Below are 15,043 nucleotides of genomic sequence, written 5' to 3'. Positions count from 1 at the left end.
TGTTGCTTCTGAGCTAGATGGCCGCTTGTTTACCTTCAAGTCTTTAAGACCCCAGACACTATATCTTTTGATAGCTGGGCACCATAAGCTGTCTTCACATGGTGGATTAGTCTAAGGAGTGTGTAATTCCCTAGAGTTTCTGTTATTGTTCTCTTATAAACCTATCTTTTGGTTGGCAGAAAACTGAGCCACAGTGGTGAGTTCACTTCCAGATCTGAAAAGGTGACTAAGGGCTTTCATCATGGGGGTTCGACCAGTCTCTATTCGACCTGATCTTTTTTTTAACGATTTTAAGTTGTGTTCCCCATTTTTATCCTACTCTAAGACTATTGTGATCCCAGAGCAGTCATGAGTGGTAGCTTTCATGTTTTCGGTCTCTGGGTCTTGGATGCTGATTGTTCACAAGGTCCATTAAATCACTGGACGAATTGCTTTCCTGCAGCTTCATTTTCTGCACTCTCCTTTTGTCCGGATGGGAAGAGACCAATATTTGCATCTTAGATGGCCACTCAAACTGACAGGTCTGCATTTGTACTGACTATTTTTCTTTTTGAAATCCTGATTACCTCATTCTCTAGCATTAAAATTTACTGCTCACTTTTCCAAAGGTAAAGTAGTGTATCAGTTAAATGGCTCTCAATCTCTCTCTAGCATTATCAACATTTTCAGTCAGCCCACAGTTAGTTGTTAGGAGCTTCCGTTTGAAAGCCACAGTTCCTGGGTTACAATTCTGGCTTTTCTTCCTTTTGTGCTGCGTGACTCTAGGCAAGTTAATTAATCTTCCTCAGTTTTTGTCTTGAAAATTTAACTGATACACTACTTTAAAATGCTTATAATAATCAGGGCACCTACCTCATAAAGTAATTGTGAGGACTGCGTGAACACACATAAAATCTTAAACAGTGACTACAAACACTAAACAGACCGGCCATTCTTTTGTTCCAAACAGCTTTATTGGCCTATAATTCACATGTCATATAAATTCAGTTGTTCAATCACACCAAGAAGAGTTGTTCAATCATGAGCCATTATTTTTGTTTACCTTTCAAAGTCTCACACTGAAGGCAGAAAGATGATCTGATAATATTCTATAATGAATCATGTCTTCATACCAAGTGTTTAACAAAACTGAAAAATATTCTAGCAAAAAAGTACGACCAGATGAAAAGATGATGTTACCTTTAGTATTGTTGCCAGGATGTAATGCTGTAGTTCTGCATTGTGAATCCGGATGGAGCCTCCTCCTATTTCACTGCCATTTAAAACCAGGTCATAGTGTTGGCTACGAACCTAGGAGAGCCATACAGCCTCATGTTAAAAAATATTTCTGGCTTTCGGTTGCATAGGCTAAAGATACTATTGCTACTTTTGGGACAAAGTATGAACTACTGGTTCTATCTCAACAATTTCTTCGGGAGCAATGAGTATTGGGTCAGCCTTGAACAATGAAGCTCTTTGCCTTTCTATTTACACATGTCCTTTTCATCTAGAAGCACAGAGAAGGTACCTTTTCAGGCGCAGTGTACAGGAGGTGGATGTCACTGGGGTGAGGAGCAGTGAAAGGGTGGTGGGCTGACTCCAGCTCTCCGGGACTTTCCTCCTTTGGAAGGAAGAGTGGGAAATCCACCACCCAAAGAAAAGAGAAAAGTGCTGGGTCACGGAGCACCATTCCTCTTGCTTCTAGAAGGTCAGCACATTCTAGTCGTAATTTTCCCAACAGAGAGCACTACAAACAGAAGGTAGAAACACTGAGTTAACTGCTGGGACAGAGTCGGTAACTGTGGTGCAATGGGTGCTTAGTAAGGCCCTTCTCGTAACGCATAAGGATCCCTGGGGGTCCACTCCCTGATTAAAGCACCTGGTTGCCAGCAAAAGGGTCAGCAGTTCAAACCTACCAAAACACAGGAGAAAGATGGGGTAGTCTGCTTCTGTAAAGAAACCATAGGGGGCAGTTCTGCTATTTTCTAGAGAGTTGCTTTGAGTTGGAATTGAAAGCAGGCTTGGATTTCTGAGTTTAACCTCCAACTTCTTGTAATTCCCACATAATAATAGGATGAACTACAGAAATAAGGGGGTTGTGACACACCATGGGGATTAGATAGCTTGCTAATAATACAAATAAGTACCTGGAGTCTCTGTGGGTGTGGGGCAGGCAAACAAAGCAGAGAAGTGGAGAGTGCTGTGGGAGGGATGGCTGGTGTCAGCATTGGTAAGAAGGTTGGACAGAGGAGGAATGTTTGACCTCCACATTACAAGTATCAGCCTTGGGCTGATGCTGATCTTGATGGTCTCTCTTCCCCTGGGTGGAGTTAGATGAGGTCAAATGAGGCCCCTGTCATGGCATTTTTTGTAGCACCAAATGACATAAACTTGTGCTATGGAGTCAGGCTGTTCTCTTGATAAATGACCAGCCCAAAATAGAGCTCATTGCCTGTCAGTGATAAAGATCTGACAAGGATATAACTACAACATGGTTGAGCTTGATGGTCACTATCAGATTCAGTCGAGTGTCTGATGACATACCGGCTAAGAACACAGGAGCCAGAGCTTGGTAGGCCTGGGTCTGCATTTCAGTTTGGCCACTTACTGCAGCTTTAAACACTTATTCCAAAAGATTGTGAAGATGAAATAAGGTAAAGTGTGTGTTCTTAGCCGTCGAGTGCTACTGTAATAGAAGCAGCACGAGTGGGTGACGAAAACAAACAGAAGTGTTCTCTCACAAGTTTGGAGGCTTAGAAGTCCAATTTAGAGCGCTGGTTCTAGGAAAGCCTTCTTCTGTTGACTCTATTCCTCCTATTCCTTGTTCCTGGGTAATCTTCATGTGGCATGGCATCCACCATCCTCCATCTCTGCTCCCCTCTCTGTCTTAGGCTACTTTTATAGCTCAAAAGAGGTTGGCTTCTTAACAAAGAAGACCCTACCCAAATGGGATTATAATCACAGGTACAAGGGTTAAGATCCAAAACACATACTTTCTTTGGACACTATTCAATTCATATAAGGTGCAGGATCTGACAAATTACATGATGGCAGCTATTCTGATGATTTCCTCACAGCTCCTGAAGGGTTGTGGTTAGGATTTGATGAGTGTCTGTCTGGCTCATAGTTTTGTTCAAAAGAGCGGGCTATTATTAGAGAATTGGTATGTACTAGAGGTTAGTGGGTAAGAATGTCAATTTGGGGTAAGAAACCTGGCTCCTCCACTTCTCAGCTGTGTGACCGTGTACACATTTTTAACCTTTATACCTTAATTGTATTATCTTGTCTTCTGGGTTTAAGAATTCATTACAAGGGACACATATAACTCACAATCATCGAGTTAATTGGAGACATTAACAGTTTACATACAATTCAGGATCAGAAATCCTCAAGATACAGTTCTTTAGTGAGGAACCTCTTCTCACATGCTCACAAGTACTTCTCTCTGGTCCTTGGCCTCTTAGCCTTATAGCCCCTTGGTCTCTCCCTGTGTGGGAATGTTACACAGCTGCTCATAAAGACCCAAAAGGTACTCCACTACTCCAGTAAGGCTCAGTTGAAGGCATTTAGCTCTGACTCCATGAGTCAGCACACCTAGCTTCCCAAATGCCCAGAAGACACCCCTCAGGCATCCTGCCCAAAGGCACTCAGTTTTTCTGCTCCATGGGAAGGAAGCCCAGCACTCTGTCTCCTGTCGGTTTCTACTTTTATGCTGCTACTTCTCTGTCTTTGCTTCTTGTCTCTCACTATCTGTGGTCACAGCCCAGCAATCTTGGGTCCAAAGGACTCCTGGCGCTTCTTTGTTGATGGTTAATGACCATCTACTTGATAGATGACCTTTCTACTTGACAGATGACCAAATTGACATCCCCACATTAGGGTTGCATAGACCTTATTTGCATGGTCCTGCCCCAAGTACTTATTAGCAAGCTATCCAATCCCTTGGAAAGTCACAGACACTTCATATTTGCATAGTCCGAGCCAGTTATTTGGTTGGGATTACAAAACCTACTGCTAGAAGGACCATACCAAGTAATTCACAGCACTGTCATAGGGCAAATACAAATCAGAGGAGTGATCTTGGTAAAATACTAGCTAGATACTATTACTATTATAAAGAAATCATGCTAAAGAATATTAATTATATATATCTTCAAAATTCATGTTTGACTTCTGTACCACTTCTGTATATTTACAGTGACCTTCATATGCCCCTGCCTTAAGAATAGTGACTGTAACCATGTAATGGCTGCACTCATCTGCCAGCTCCTGCTCTTCAGGAAACAGGGACCCCCAACCAAGGTGGGCCACGGATACCTGCTAACCTAGCAGCTCTCCAGCAAGCTGATTGCCTCTCATTTTCAGGGATAAGAATATGTTCTGTTCAAAAGTCTTGGGACTACCAAATACTCTTTATCTGAAAAATCTCTGAAACTAACTTTTTTTTTTTTTCATGATCATACAATTAATACCAAGAACTCTATGTGTAAGGAATGTTCTAATCAGAGTCAAATTAAATCCATGTGAGTGATGCCAAGAGAGCCTGGTAACTGATGAAAACAACAACAAAAAACCTCAGGGTAAATTTTACTCATTGCATTATAAAATACTGAAAAACAAGATATTTATTGATAACGATATCATTAAGAGTAGCGCCACTTTATAAAAATTACATGTTAGTTTCAAATATATATTACACACAGAGGCGAAGGGCACTGTTCTGCATCAACAGCACGTATTCTTTCCCTACCGTTTTCGTATGCTCGCCCGCAGTCAGTAGGATCACATCTTCTTGGGTCTCCAGGAGTCTAATTAGTTCCAGTGTTTGCTCCTCCACTATGGATTTAGCAACTGGAAAATTCCAGTTGCTATTGGTTTTCAGGAATACAGGTAAGACTTCCTATGATAAAGATAAAGATAAAGATTCGAGGTCTGAGGGGCCCGCCCCAATCCCAACTATGTGGATAGCTCCCCTTCCCCGCAGAAGAATTCACCTCAGAGGACAGCACCGAAGCTACAGCTAGGGGAGAAGGACATGTCTGATCAGAGCACATGGGAGCAAATGAGAGGGGGAGGAAGAGAGAGTGGAACACATCCTGGCCCACTAATTCCTGAGGACGATATTCCTGCTCAGAGCAGGCAATGCACAGAGAGGACCATAGGGCCGGCTCCACTAGGAGGCACGACATCCCTCACTGACCCACAGCTCTATTGGGGATAATACTGGAGACACAGTGTGGAAATTTTGCCCGATCTCACCCCACCACACTGAGGCCAAACACTAAGGCTGCGCAACAGAACAGCAAAGGAAGCAGAGCAACAAAGTCCTCAGGGAATACCAAAAATAGACTTTGGGGCCAGGGCATGGCCCCCCATCAGACTCTACTGGAAAACACTCTTAAAGGTCAACAAACAGACATTGAACTATTTACAGGCCTTTCTTTTTGTTGTTGTTGTTTTGTTTTCTTTTGTTGCTTTGCTGTCTTGTGTTTTATGCATATTATTATCTCTGCAGGTCTATCTAGATAAGATAGGCGGGATTAGCAATCTGGAGGAGAAAACAACAGGACTGACAGTCTGGGGGGACATGGGAGAGGGGAGGCAGATGCTGTTTTAGCTCCTCCTGGTTCTCAAGCCCATGTGTCTCGAGTCTCAGGGAGATTCACCAGCACTCTCCCTCACCCTTTACCAAGTGCACACCCTAAAAGTGACATGGCTAATTTGAGCCTTTAAAAATTAGGCTGTAGCCTAATATAAAGGATTGTTTGAAAAATTAAATTCATTTAACCATATGAAAACTTTTACTTCGTTGGCTTTTCTGATGTTGTCTCAAACCACTGTGGAACCACTATCCTAACATATTTTCTTCTTTCCTTAAGGAAAAATACCTTTATTTTTCAAACTTGCAGTATGAGACATAGGAATATGATGGTCGAACAGGTAATTAGTTTTTCAATCACAGATGTAACATTTTCATAAATGAAGGGGCTTCAAAAACTTTGTGGAAAAATTCCATTTTCCCAAGAACTTTTTGAAGTCCCTTCTTATATGTAATTTTTATACCTTTTTATTTTAAAGTGAATCATCACTATGTACATTTTCTCTATACTATAAGCTTTTAAGAAACAAAGTTTTATACCTTGGAAACTCTCTACTGACAAGGCTCACTCCTGGGAGACATATTTGCTGAGAAGCCACATGGAGCTACCCTGATGCAGCCAGCCCTGGGAACCAGAGGACCCATGTGGAGACCCATACCAGTGCTGAGAGGCTTCTACCACCACTGGATCCACAAGACTTTCCACGCACTACCCTGGGATCTGCACTTCCTGCATTCAGCATCATTACATGGTGTTCATGAGTCAGAAGAAGAGTTTATGGACTAGTATCCACATATGGGGTAATGCTGGACTTATTAACTTGATCTGGACTGGGCTGGGGTGTTTTCTCAATATTCAATTGCCCTTGTGTATAAAGATCTTTTTTACACACACACACACACACACACACACACACACACACACACAAAGTTTTAAACAGGAACTTTAATATCCTGAGATTTGCATAATCTTGTGATTATGTAATTAATATAATTAATAGTTCCCATGGACTTAATTTTGCTATAGATGACAGTATGAAGAACACAGTATCTCCATTTAGAATCCTTGCTTTAGAATAGATTACAAATTACCGACTCCAAGAGAGTGAATATTTTTAAAACTACTGGTTTCAAGACAATTAATATTTCAAGAGATAAGGTATGAAAATGCCCATTTATCACTCGTTCTCTGCCTTCTGACATCTACTATCTACCAAGCCACAATAAAATGTGCTTGAGAAGTGTATTCACACTGTAAAAGACAGTACAGGAAGAACAAAGAATTCAATTTTTCTTTCACACCAACTCTCATGCCTCCTTTTAATCAGGTGTATGGTCTCTGGCAGTTATACTGTTGACCTGAACTAGTATGAACGTGTAGGGTGGAGTTCAACCTGCCAATTAGAAATGGCCTGGAGATGCCTCCTTGGGGGTGTGGTCTTTTTAAAGAGACACTGGGAATCCCTTTTTCTCTTGCCCTTTGCCTTCCTCCTTACTGGGACTCTGTGTCTGCCTCCGGGGTGGCTCATGTAGGACCTGCCAGGTCTCTACTGACCTTGGATCTGTGCAACTCTGTACCCACCAGCCTGTGAGCACCCTGCTTCCCATGTGACCATTCTGTCTGGCTAGAGGGGTCTGGCTAGCAGTGGATCCATGCATTGAGTTGGAATGGGCTAGAATGCCATTTTGATATAAAATTATTACTTAAAAGAAAAAAAAGTCTTTTATTATTCTTTTTTAGAAAATGGCGCAGGGACAAAATCCCCTCTTGATAGAAAGTTCTTATACATACACGTGCCATTGGTGTGATTCTCTAGACAACCCAGCCTAACAGTCTGTTTGTATTCCTAACTGCATTAAAGTATCTTTGTTTATCAAAAGCTAAGGTTGGATTTTCACATTTCTGATTAAGGATGAGTCAGATGACTTTGTATTGAAGTCTTAGGAGGACATGATTACCATATGTACTCGAGTATAAGCTGAGTTTCTCAGTACATTAAAAAAATCATTTTATTGGGGGCTCGTACAACTCTTATCACAATCCATACATACATCCATTATGTCAAGAACATTTGTACATTTGTTTTCAGCACATTTTTAATGCAGTTTTTGTGGTAAAATTAGGTGCCTCGGCTGATATTTGGGTTGACTTATACTCAAGTATATATGGTAATTTTAAAAATAAGAGGAAGAAAAAAAAATAAGAGGAAGAAACGTAGGATGTTCAAAAGTAACAAGACATTTAAACGTAAGACCGCAAGCAATTATTAGGTCAAAATGTTAATCCTCAAAAGAAAAAAACTGCTGATTAACTCCTTACCTGATTAAACTGTTCAGCTGCAAATTTTCTAATAGTTTCAATATCTTTCCTTTTTAAGTATTTCTAGAAAAACAAAAGTGAATTAATCAGTATAAAACACTGGCTCCATAAACATGCTTATATCACATGGAACGCAAATACATTTTGGGTCTTCTCAGCATAGGAGTGGGATTCTGTAAGAATTTACTGTTTTCAAAGCTTGTTAAAAGACTTGCTAATTGATCCCCTTGCAGAGGGGTCTCGGGAAGGAGATGAGCCAGTCAGGGTGCGATGTAACAACGTTGAGAAATACAACTTTCCTCTAGTTCCTAAATGTTTCCTCCCTGCTCCCACTACCATGACTCGAATTCGACCTTGCAAGTCTGGCTAGACCAGAGGATGTACACTGGTACAGATAGGAACTGAAAATCCAGGGAATCCAGGGTGGATGAGCCCTACAGGACCAGTGGTGTGAGTGGCAAAACAGGGAGGGTAAAGGGAGAATGGGTAGGAAAGAGGGAACCGATTACAAGGAACTATATGTGACCCCCTCCCTGGGGGACAGACAACCAAAAATAGGGTGAAGGGAGACGTCGGACAGGGCAAGATATGACAAAATACCAATTCATAAACTATCAAGGGCTCATGAGGGAGGGGGGAGCGAGGAGGGAGGGGAAAAATGAGGACCTAATGTCGGGGGTTTAAGTGGAGAGAAAATGTTTTGAGAATGATGTACAAATGCGCTTTACACAATTGATGTGTGTATGGATTGCGATAACAGTTGTATGAGGCCCTAATAAAATGTTAAAAAAAAAAAGACTTGCTAATTATGCAATTCTCACTGGAAATAGCTGTAAATGTAGAAGACTTTGCATATGCATTATTGCAGGATAAATTCTCAAAATGCGTAGATTTGTGAAGAAAAATATAACTTTCAGATCAGTAAGATATTCAGAATTTCATATTTCAGGTTGTATGTGTATTCTTTCTCATTTTTTAAAACTGTGATATACAAGGATGAATCATAAAGCATTTTAACTAGGCTTCCAGTTCATATACAAGTTTAGTGCAAATAAAACATGTCTAACCATGGCTCTATGATGTGGCTGCTCTGAAAAGGTCATGGAGGCAGTGTGTGACCTTGTCTGACTTCACAGGGGTTTGGGGAGGGATAAGAGAATCACCATTATCAGCATCAGTTGTCTAAAGCCAATTCCTATGCAACTGAGGATCCTACTTGCCTTCACGCCCTCTAACTTTCTTTTCCAATTCGGGCATCAACTGTTCCTCCCACAGCACTTTCTGCTTTTCAGCTACAATTCACTGCAGTGGTCAACTAGAAGTCAGAGGCCACGCTCTCAGTTATGGATATTATTAGGGAAGTTCGCAGGTTGTAATTCAAGACACAGCTCTAGCCAGGGTAACCTCTTCTCTGCAGTGCCCATAGGCCAGCCTGTCTCTGGGCGTTGGCCTGTCAGTCCACTCAAGTTTCCTGCCCAAAGGCACTGAGCTTCACTTTGTCTTGGGGGGTGCGGTGGGCGGGGGGGTGGCGAGTCTCTTGGCTCTGCTGTCACTGCTCCTCTGCCATCTGGTGTCACAGCTTCCTGTCCCTGGATGAAATTCAAAGTGCAGGGACCTCAGGGTCCAAAGGACTCAGTCCACTTCTGGCTTTTTTTCCTTCTTCACTTCTGGCTTCTGAGATGGCTCATTTTACAGCCAGGAGAATGGCACACCTGACCAATCACCAGGGTAGAGTTCAAAGTTTTTACGATTGCAATTAGCTCTGCTAACGATCACTCACAACTGAATCATATAATCCTATCACAGTATCTTCTCCACTTTCTCTTACCCAACTCATAGAGAAAAAGCCATTTGGTGAGAGTTACAAAGACTAGGGCCAGAAGAGGCAAACTAAGTAATTCAACGTCTCCACAGGTGCCGACAACTTCTCTCAGTAATAGACATATCTTAGCTTCATTAGGGCGCCTTCAAAAAGCCAAAAACAAAACAAAACAAAAAAAATGGATCTAGTAAAAACTGATTTTAAGGGGCTCTACCGGGCCAGTTAAATTCAAGGTTCAGAAGGTTATGGTGAATATGTATTTTTATTCCAGAGGAGTAATCTTGATAGATTTTCTTGACCAACACAGGATATTACATTGTGCATCGATGAAAAGCAGCCTAGAAGTTGCACTGAGAATTTTTTTTCTTGTTCTGACAGTGGAACCTGCTCATTCTCTGAGGGCAGCAGGGGCTGTCCTACGAGCATTTCACTGGGAAACCTTCCCCACCCACCTGCAGTCCTTTCAGACTGCTTCTTGTTCCCCACACTCAAAGTACACTGAAAAGCAGATGAATTATTTAAGTCTTTCTTGAAGGAAGGGCTAGAGTATGGAATCGTAACCTTCAAAAGTATACAGACCTGGATGGTGGATCTGTTGAGGAACAAATACTTCACAATTTGCTATTTTTGTTTAATAAAGGTTTCTATGAATTTATAGCAATACTTCCAGTTTCCTTCTTTTATACACACACACTTCAAAAAGTTCATGGGAAGATGCCATTATTTTTCATTTAAGTTTCCATAAAATTTTTGAAGCTCCCTCTATGTATATATGTGTGCATATAACATAGATAAAAAACCATTTTCCACTTCACCCTTTTTATGTGTATCAACTCAGTGACCTTTATTATGTTCATTTTGTGCAACCATAGCCATTTTCCATTTCTAAATCTTTCATCACTCTTAATAGCAATTCATTGTCATTTAAACAATAACTACCTCTTGACCCCTCCCACCAGTTCCTGATAATGATGAACAAAATTTTGATCTATATGTAATATGTGTTCTTGTGTGACTGACTTATTTCACTCAGCATGGTTCATGTAAGCTGGAGCATGTATTCGGACTTCTTTCGGGGTGAGTAATACTGCACATATCTGCATACCACATTTTCCTTGTGCATCCATCTCTTGATAGTCTTGTGTTGTTTCTACCTTTCGGCTATTAGGAGTTGTGCTGCAATGAACCTGTGTCTACATATCTGTTTGTGTCTCTGCCTTCAAGTCTTTTGGGTATGTAACAGTGGAATTGCCGAGTCAGACAGGAGTTCTCTATTTAACTTCTTGAGGCACTGCCAGTGGCTGCAGTGACTGCGCCATATTTCAGGTTTTAAAAATTTTTTTACTTTTCCTAAGTTATCTTAATATATCTAAGTGAGACACTATGGTTAGCACATTTAACTAATATTTGTACGGCAATGAACTAGGCATGGGGGTACAAAAAGGTAAAAACCTGGTCTGCCTACACAATTACTAGGGGAAGACTAGCCACACTCAAACAGGATAAATAACAGGAAGCACTATGTTTACTGAACACATGAGGCATGTCTGGATTGGGGGGTGGATATCAAATGACTTTCTCCTGAATATAAGAAGGACACCTAAGATACAGAGACCGTCTCCGTCCCTATCGGAACACACTGCTCTACAGCCAGACGAGTCTGCTGAGTTGGTTCTGACTCTGAATTCTTCTTTACAGGCATCAGAAATCCCTCTTATTAAGTTACTTTCTAAACAGGCTTACTAACGACAGGAAATAAATAGGTAGGAAGATTAAAACCACCATGCAAGAGCTTGCTAGAGGTCACACAGGGCTAAGAGTCTTTGGTAGGATATTAAATACTATTTTATGTTCACCATTGGTGGAAGTAACTCAAATGACATACATTTACAGGAGTACTTTATAACAGGTTTTCATTATTCTCTACTGATATTATTAGTATTAGGGATACTATTGGACTTTCTGTAAAATACATATTTGTGTTTAAAAGAATTCTCCTTTCTGAAGGTCAGCAGGGCTAGTATTAATCCCATTTACTTCCCCAATACCCAATCTAGTGAAGGCAGAATTGTGCTTTACTTACTGTTCCTTCAGGAATACATATGGCTTTGATGGTACCTTGGGACTTGTTAAGCACATCTTGAAGAATTCCAATCTTTGTGTTTCTAAACACATCACTGATATCTATAATCTGGAAAGGAGGTTCCAAAGAAGGGGTGATTAAAGTGAATATACAAATTTTATTCCCATTTGACAATCATTATTATTTACAAACATGAATGCTTACAATAGGTTGGTCTCTGTAAAAAGTGCTTAATATATACTAATTAATCTCATACCAGAAAATAAGAGGTAGGCATTCTTATTAGCCTCATTCCATAGATGTAGCAGCTGAGGCCCAGACAAAAAAGCAAGTTACCCAAGATAACCCAACAGAACTAGGAAGTGCCAGAGTCTGACTTAAGAATCACTGTACTGACCAAACCCAAGGATGTTCAAGTCATTCCAATACAAAGAAGGGGAAATTGGGGGTGGGGGAAAGAGAAAATGGGGGGTGAAAGGAAATGATGGCACTGGGGAAGCAGGGCAGTAATTCACCCAGGGGGAGGGGATGGTTTATGTCTCCACAGAAATGGGAGTGTGAGTGTAGACCCCACCACGGCATGCCAAACTTTGAGGGCAATGTAACCACATGAAGCAACTCATGAACAGAAAGGTCTACAGGGCCGGCCCCAATCAGAGCCAAACTCACCCCCTCCCTAGAAGTATGTGCTACAGAGGACAACACTAAATCTACAGGTTGGGGAGAGGGTCTGGCCTACCACGCCCATACAGAGACAAACCAAGAACGAAAAAGTGAGCGAGGGACTAGACCTCAGACTGGCACACCAAGCCCTGAGGATGACGTCCCTGCACAGTGCTGCTAAGGCAGAGAGGACTGTAGAGCCGACAACAGCTCGAGGCATGATGTCCCCTCACTGAAGCATACTGTGACAGAGGACAATACTGGGGACACCCGGCAAGGAGTGAGTCTGGTCTGACGACCCCCACAGTAGGGCGAACCAAGAAAGGAACATAACAGATCAGCAATGGAAGCAAAGCCAAGCCACAAAACCCTTGAGAAGCCCCCAAAATAGACAAGGCTAGGAGGGACAGTTCCCAGAAGCCCCCCAGGACCAGTGGGAAGATAGTCATAAAGGAATTAAGTATGCTTTTCTGTTTTGCTAGCTATTTTTCTCCCCCCACCCTTTTTATTCAATCATTTGGGTCTTTTGGTCTTGTTTCTGTTACTGTTGGTTTGCCGACCTATGTAAGATAGGCATGGGAAGCAAACCTGAGGAGAAAGCAATGGGAGCAACAGTTCCAGAGAAACTTGTGGAGAGGAGGTGGCAGAGGAAAGGAGTGATGAGCAAATAATGCCATAGACAAGGGAACAACTAGGGAATAAAAATCAACAAGGGCATAGAGATCCTGGGGGTGTTGGAGCAACAGCAATCTAGCTGAGAGAATTACTAAGAAGCAGAATGGTGAGTGTGATGGTGGGGCAGGAGGAAGGTAAAAGGAACGATCTAGGAGGCAAAGCTATGGATAGAGGTATAAACATAGGTGTGTACATATGTAAATACATTAATTCATAAAAATAGAGGAAATGGCTTGGAACATTAAAAAAATAAATCAAATCAAACCCCTGCTGTTGAATTGATCTGGACAAAGTAGTTGATTCTGACCCTATAGTTGAACTTGCCCAGGGGGTTTCCAAGGCTATCAATCTTTAGGGACGTAGACTGCCAGCCACATTTTTCTTCTGTGGAGTGGCTTGATGGGTTCAAATCATCAAACTGTTACCAGTGTACCACTAGAGTCCCCTCTCTAGAAACACAGGACCCCCAAATCCACTGCTATTGAATTGATTCTGACTCATACTAACCCCTGTATAGAGTTTCTGAGACTTTAAATCTTTCAGGAAGCAAAAGAAGAGGTGGTGGGTTTGAACTGCGGACTCCTGGTGAATGGTCCAGGGCTTACCTGAAAGAAAGTGGCAGCAGAGCTCTATGGTAGAAGGCAACAAAGTATTTTAATGTGAACACGCCATCATTCTCTCTTACTGTAGCGTGGTAGCAAAGAAAACTATACAATAGTGTACAACTAGTTGTACATTTCAAAGAGGGTTAAGAGACTGCAGGACGAGTGGGGCACAGTCCTGGAAGAGTGAAAAGAATCACCTTCATTCCAAAACGAGTGTCAGGCTTATCGGTGCCGTAAGTGGACAAAGCCTCAGCAAAAGTCATCGAAGGAAAAGGGACCACCAGAGGGTCTTTGTCCCTGGGCCAGGAGTGCTGAAGCAAACCTTCAATTAGACTCTGGACCCCAGTCTGGTCGACAAAAGACATCTCTATGTCAATCTGAAACCAAACAACACAGGAAACTAATTGGAACAGCCACAATATCAATAGTTACAGTTCCGTCTGTTTCTGAGTCACATAGGATTCTACACCTAAAACTTAATATTTGATTGGGGTGACTATATTATTGTATATCTGCTGTGTGTCTGGTACTATGCTAATACTTTTCATTTTCCCCAAAGAAGAAACTATTAGTTATTCTTGAAATTATTCGAATTTGCTTTTATTTAAGTAATCCCATCAGTGAGCACTTAAAAAAAAGTTGAATAGCATAGAGAGTGCAACATAAATAAGTTGATAAATAACTTAAAAAATTATCATTTATCTCATAAGAACATTAAACAAGTCTAATATTACTGATAGTACATTAATGATTAAATGAGGTAATATTATTGCATGATAAACATGTGAAGTAAACACAATTGAACAATTTTAATAGAAAACATGAGAATTTATTTTAATTGCATTGTTATATGATCTGTACATGTTCTTTTTTTTTCTTTGTGAGAGTAAGTCAGTGAGTGAGTGAGACAGTGAGTGAGTGAGTGAGACAGTGAGTGAGTGAGAGTGAGACAGTGGGTGAGTGAGACAGTGAGAGAGTGAGAGTGAGTCAGTGAGTGAGAGAGACAGTGAGAGAGTGATAGTGAGTTAGTGAGTGAGAGTAAGTCAGTGAGTGAGAGAGACAGTGAGAGAGTGAGAGTGAGTCAGTGAGTGAGAGTAAGTCAGTGAGTGAATGAGACAGTGAGAGTGAGAGTGAGTCAGTGAGTGAATGAGACAGTGAGTGAGTGAGGGTGAGTCAGTGAGTGAGAGAGACAGTGAGAAAGTGATAGTGAGTTAGTGAGTCAGTGAGTGAGAGTAAGTCAGTGAGTGAATGAGACAGTGAGAGAGTGAGAGTGAGTCAGTGAGTGAATGAGACAGTG

The 15,043-nt window shown here is 41.4% G+C and overlaps 1 protein-coding gene across 1 annotated transcript in view; it reads right to left on the bottom strand.

The window, feature by feature from the left end:
- The window catches only part of DARS2 (aspartyl-tRNA synthetase 2, mitochondrial), a 45,903-nt gene that overhangs the window by 9,460 nt on the left and 21,400 nt on the right, over positions 1-15,043 (bottom strand). Inside the window, exons 10-15 of the mRNA XM_004706724.2 lie at positions 13,944-14,123; positions 11,804-11,911; positions 7,899-7,961; positions 4,730-4,879; positions 1,508-1,726; positions 1,180-1,290 (exon numbers count right to left, since the gene is read on the bottom strand). Of these exons, the coding sequence (XP_004706781.1) occupies positions 1,180-1,290; positions 1,508-1,726; positions 4,730-4,879; positions 7,899-7,961; positions 11,804-11,911; positions 13,944-14,123 (831 nt within the window). The remainder of the gene's footprint in view (positions 1-1,179; positions 1,291-1,507; positions 1,727-4,729; positions 4,880-7,898; positions 7,962-11,803; positions 11,912-13,943; positions 14,124-15,043) is intronic.

Source organism: Echinops telfairi, unplaced genomic scaffold (genome assembly GCF_000313985.2).
Source record: "Echinops telfairi isolate 266 unplaced genomic scaffold, ASM31398v2 ScPeMD7_7424;HRSCAF=8462, whole genome shotgun sequence".
Lineage (NCBI taxonomy): Eukaryota > Metazoa > Chordata > Mammalia > Afrosoricida > Tenrecidae > Echinops > Echinops telfairi.
Note: the sequence above shows the minus strand (reverse complement) of the source record. Positions and strands in the feature narration are given on the sequence as shown.